Here is a 4897-nt window from a genome sequence, read left to right on the forward strand (position 1 = left end):
AAAGAGGGGGAAAGGCAGTGAACGTGGCAACAGGGAGATACAGCACATTTAATAAAACAAAGAGAATAAAAAATAACAAGAAAGGCATGATTAGAATCAGAACCACTGAGAAGATTTCTTTTCTTTTTGTCTTTTTTAAATAAAAATCAGAAATAATTTCCCCCCCCCAGTTTATAATAGTGTTTCTCTTTTTTGTTTGTTTGTTTCCTTCTGCGTCTTCTTTTTTTCTTCTGCTTCTGCTTTTTCTTCTTCTATTTTTCAGCCACTGATCCAAGGCTCGCTTTGGCCGTGGAGGAGGGAGGGGAGAGGGGAGGAGGATGGGGGGGTGGGGAGTATCTTAAGTGTTACTGATGCTGCTGTTTTTGTACTCGCCGTTAATGTCTACGTCTTCGGCACAGCTGCAAATTGATCTTCAGGCTTTAGTGTGTGTGTGTCTGAGTGTGTGTGTGTGTGTGTAATGTTGTAGGGGACACAAAGGGGGGGGGGGGGGGGGGGGGGGGGGGGGGCGGGCTAGGGGACCCGGGATAGGGTTTTGGGTACGAGTCTTTTGGCGACCACCAACACACACACACACATGGTTCATAAGCGCACGGCAAAACACATGCGTCACACACGTACCTACGCTATGTGCGCGTGCAGACGCACACTCCCGCACAGACCACACAACGTCAGGCGACACAACGTCTTCATCTCCGGCAATGCCTGGGTTTAAAGGCCCTTCTTTGCTTTTTTTTTTTCATTTTTTCCTTCTTCTTTCCCCTCCCTCCCCCACACCCCCACCCACAGCCTCTGGATCAGGAGTCTGTTGTCCTTCCTCCCCTTGTTCTTCTTCATCATCATCATCATCATCGTCGTCGTCATCATCAACATCAATTTCCTTCATTTGCTTCGCGGTTCGCCTCCTCCGCCTCCTCCTCCTCCTTCTCCTCCTCCCCCGGCTACTACTACTACTACAACTACGACGACCTCCACTACTTCTTGCTGTTGTTGTTGTTGTTGTTGTTGTTGTTGTTGTTGCTCTGCACACTCAGCTGCTTGTCGGCCTCCGGGTAGGTGGGGTACTTCACCGTCTCCACCTTCTCCTTCACCTTGTAGGACGGGTAGAGGCCCGTGCGGCCCAGCTTGCGGTTCACCCCCTTGGAGTAGCCGTCCCAGTGGTTGCCGGCCACGCCCACCAGGTCGCCGGGCTCCAGGGGGATGTCCTCGCTGTTGCGGGGCTGGTGGGCGTGGACGGCCACCTGGTTGTGGGCGTTCTGGCCCCCGAAGTAGTAGATGTCGTCCAGGGAGTAGAAGTAGGACGAGGCGTCCGGGTGCAGCGTCTGCATGATCTCGTAGGCCACGCGGCACACCTGTTGGGGGGGGGGGGGGGAAGTGCGCGCGCGCACAAATACACACACAGATACGGACACACACACACACACACACACAGATGGAACACAGACAAATGATGCAGACAGACAGATGATGCATGCACAAAAACACACACATACACACACAAACAGATACCCACACAAAAACACAAACACACACACACACAGTCAATCAATAAGGATGTCCATACATTTTTGCTTTTACATTTATAGTGCAACTTCTCATTTTGTGTGCAAGGATACGTTTTCTTGTATTTTTCAATGTTCGAATACATCGGAATTTCAATTACTGTGGTACACAAATTATTCAAAATACTAACATGTCTTACAGCACATAGACAGGCGGACTTGGGTGCAGATATCCATACCCATGCATATCTATCCATCTATATATACACACATACAGTATAAGAAATGAGGGGACAAGCAGTGACTCATCCGCTCCGAATGGGTGAGTCACCCTCTCGTTTCGCCCCTAATAAGCACATCATGTCTTCATGTCTTTATATAAGGCCTGTCAGAAAGTGTGAGAGTCAGACCCCCGGTACACAGCATGGACTTGTGGAAAATAATACCAATCTATCAGGCTAATTCCAAATGGATCTAGGAAGGAGCCAAGTTAGCAGATGGGAAATGTCAATACAATCTGCCTTCTTTTTCCTTTCAACGCAATAGGTGAACTGAGAACAACGCACACCGAGGCAATTCAAATATTGGTTATTTTTTCGCATTTTGTTGATGTCATGTCGAATTAGGAGGAGCGACCTTCACATGTCCTTGTAGCAATTTGTTTGCTCTAATTGATATTCCTGTTTTTCCACGTATCAACCTTGATGTCAAGGAAGTCTGGTATCTTTGCCATGTCCCTGACTAGAAATGGTAAAAAATGTTGCTTGAACAAAATACTTTGTATATTGTTATTAAAGTCTCGAAGATCTCCAAGGATTTCCATTTAAATGAATGCCAGTTAAGTCACTACCAAGCTTGGTAACACAATGTTGATGAGCTCATGGCCCACTGGTGAAAGCCCTTGGATTTGCAGTATTATAAATGTTATGTTATGTTCGGTAGCAACTTTCCCGCCAGGGTCTGGCGGAGCTACAGCAACAGACTCGCTCTTCTCATCCCTTGAGTGTGTAGCAGGGCACTGCTCTCTTTGGCCATAGGTGCGGCCAAAGAGAACGAAACAAAGACCTTTTGCGATTTCCCCTTTAGGAAGTTGAAGTTTCATACGTGGATCTGATGTTCCATGCCATGCCGTCTTGATTTAACCATATATATGATTCATTAAAAGGTCTGCGGCATTATAATTAAAGGTAACAAAAAGGGAAAAGGTTGCATTCATTCATATAAATGCTGGAATTTTTTTTGATACATAAAAACCAAGTCCCCAAAGTCCCAGTCCCCTGTATATAAATTTAATTGGTTATACTCCAGTGTGTTTGGAATCCGGGATCAAAAGTGTGTGAAGAGTTAAAATTTGGCTGGAATGGGTAAAAAGAAAATCAATATTTTAACTTTACAAAATGAAAAATGTGTTTGAATAAAAAAGTATGACATGGCGTACTGTTCTACACCATCCCGACCAAGCGTTCCTTGATTCAACCACAACTACCAAAAAAGAATGGATTCCGCGATGCGGGTGTGTGTGGCCGGTGAACAGCGTTACCCACCTGGGAGGAGAAGGTGCACACCAGGAAGTCCGTCTGGGACAGGAAGTGGATGTCCAGTATGACTCCTCGCAGGGAGTTCTCCGTGTAGCGGTTGTGCAGGCCTGCCGACCACGAGATGGAGTTGTCGCTGATGAAGTGGTAGTCCGGGTACCTAGAGGAGAGGGAGAGGGACGGAGAGAGAGACGGAGAGAGAGAGAGAGAGAGAGAGAGAGAGAGAGAGAGACGGAGCGAGAGAGAGAGAGAGAGAGAGAGAGAGAGAGAGAGAGAGAGAGAGAGAGAGAGACGGAGAGAGAGAGAGAGAGAGAGAGAGAGAGAGAGACGGAGAGAGATGAGAGAGACGGCAGAAAAGAGCGAATGTGAGAGCGAGACAGAGAAAGAAAAACAGTACACAGTGTCAGTTAAGGTCCAGCAAGGCACTGAGGCGGAAATTCCACCATTTGACACAAGCTGACAGGAGGACAGAGAGAGCTTTCCTGGCACACACACCCAAACACATCAAACACATGAGGGGTGGGGGGGGGGGGGGGGGGGGGAGACACGCACACAATATTTAGTCACTCACTCACCTCAAGGCACACACAATACCAATCATGCACACTGTCCATCGCAATTTAAAAACAGCAGACGACCACAAAGCATGGCACGTGAACATGTGTACACACATACACACACACACACACAGTCAGACACACACGCACTCACTCAGAGACAACGAGCCGGACCAAACACACACACACAAACACACACACACAGTCACACCCTGGCACAGAGCCACTCACAAACACACACACACACACACACACACACACTCACAAACACACACATGTGCACCTAGCCCCACACACACACACACACACACACACACACACACACACACAGCCACTCACAAACACACACATGTGCACCTAGCCGCACACACACACACGGGGGGGGGGGGGGGGGGGGCACACTGACTTGGTCTTTGCCTCCTGCAGCAGTGAGGGGTCGTCGGTGGCCAGGTAGACACGCTTCTTGTCCACGTGCATGCGCCGCGCCAGCAGCTGGAACTGCTCCTCCACGTGGGCCATGTACTCCTCGATGGGATGGAACGCCGCCTCTGTGCCCACCTTGTCCGTCCTCCTCACGTGCACACTACACACACACACACACACACACACACACACACACACACACACACACACACACACACACACACACACACACACACACACACACACACACACACACACACACACACACACAGGACATTGTTAGATACATGGCGATCTGACTAGAAGAAAATAATAACAATAAATGTTAATTATAACACACTTTACATCAAGCAAATTATCTCAAAGTGCTAAAGAAAAGGAAAAGAGATGGATGGCTTGATAAGATACGCAGGCTATTTCAATTCACAAACGGAAATTGAGCAAAAGCTTTCATTTAGAGCAATATCAAAATGTAAAACAGCGATCTTTTTATGCACGCAAAAACGTTTTAACCTTGCAATTAGACTTGCAGATGTGAGCCCATTTTGAGTGGCATAAAAAAAAAACACCTCGTCCCTATAGCTCGTAATTGTATATACTGCGGTGTGTTCAGAATCCGAAACGTCTAATCAAAGCCGTCAACGATGGCTTTTGCAACAAATCAGTTGAAAAAAAAAAGCATTGAAATGTTAAACAACAATGGTTTATGAATGCACACCGTTTGTCCGTCTCAAATCTTGAGAGATTAGACTCGCAAACGCTTGAGCTCATCACTGCATGTTCTGATGCATGAATAAAAGCCAGTCCCTACAGCTCTGATTGTAGATACTGCAGTGTGATAGGAATCCGCAACCTCTAATCAAAAGTGTTGAGCGTTATAATT

General features: G+C 47.2%; 1 protein-coding gene across 1 annotated transcript in view; it reads right to left on the reverse strand.

Annotated features, from left to right (window-relative positions):
• Window positions 1-745: 745 nt before the first annotated feature.
• The window catches only part of fut8b (fucosyltransferase 8b (alpha (1,6) fucosyltransferase)), a gene marked incomplete at its 5' end in the record, with an annotated part of 15873 nt that continues 11721 nt past the window's right edge, over window positions 746-4897 (reverse strand). The window contains 3 exons of the mRNA XM_084484273.1: window positions 746-1349; window positions 3044-3194; window positions 3998-4174. Coding sequence (XP_084340399.1) covers window positions 972-1349; window positions 3044-3194; window positions 3998-4174 — 706 coding nt within the window. The 3' untranslated portion in view covers window positions 746-971. The remainder of the gene's footprint in view (window positions 1350-3043; window positions 3195-3997; window positions 4175-4897) is intronic.

The sequence above is a fragment of the Micromesistius poutassou genome, assembly GCF_964030765.1.
Source record: "Micromesistius poutassou genome assembly, chromosome: 19".
NCBI lineage: Eukaryota > Metazoa > Chordata > Actinopteri > Gadiformes > Gadidae > Micromesistius > Micromesistius poutassou.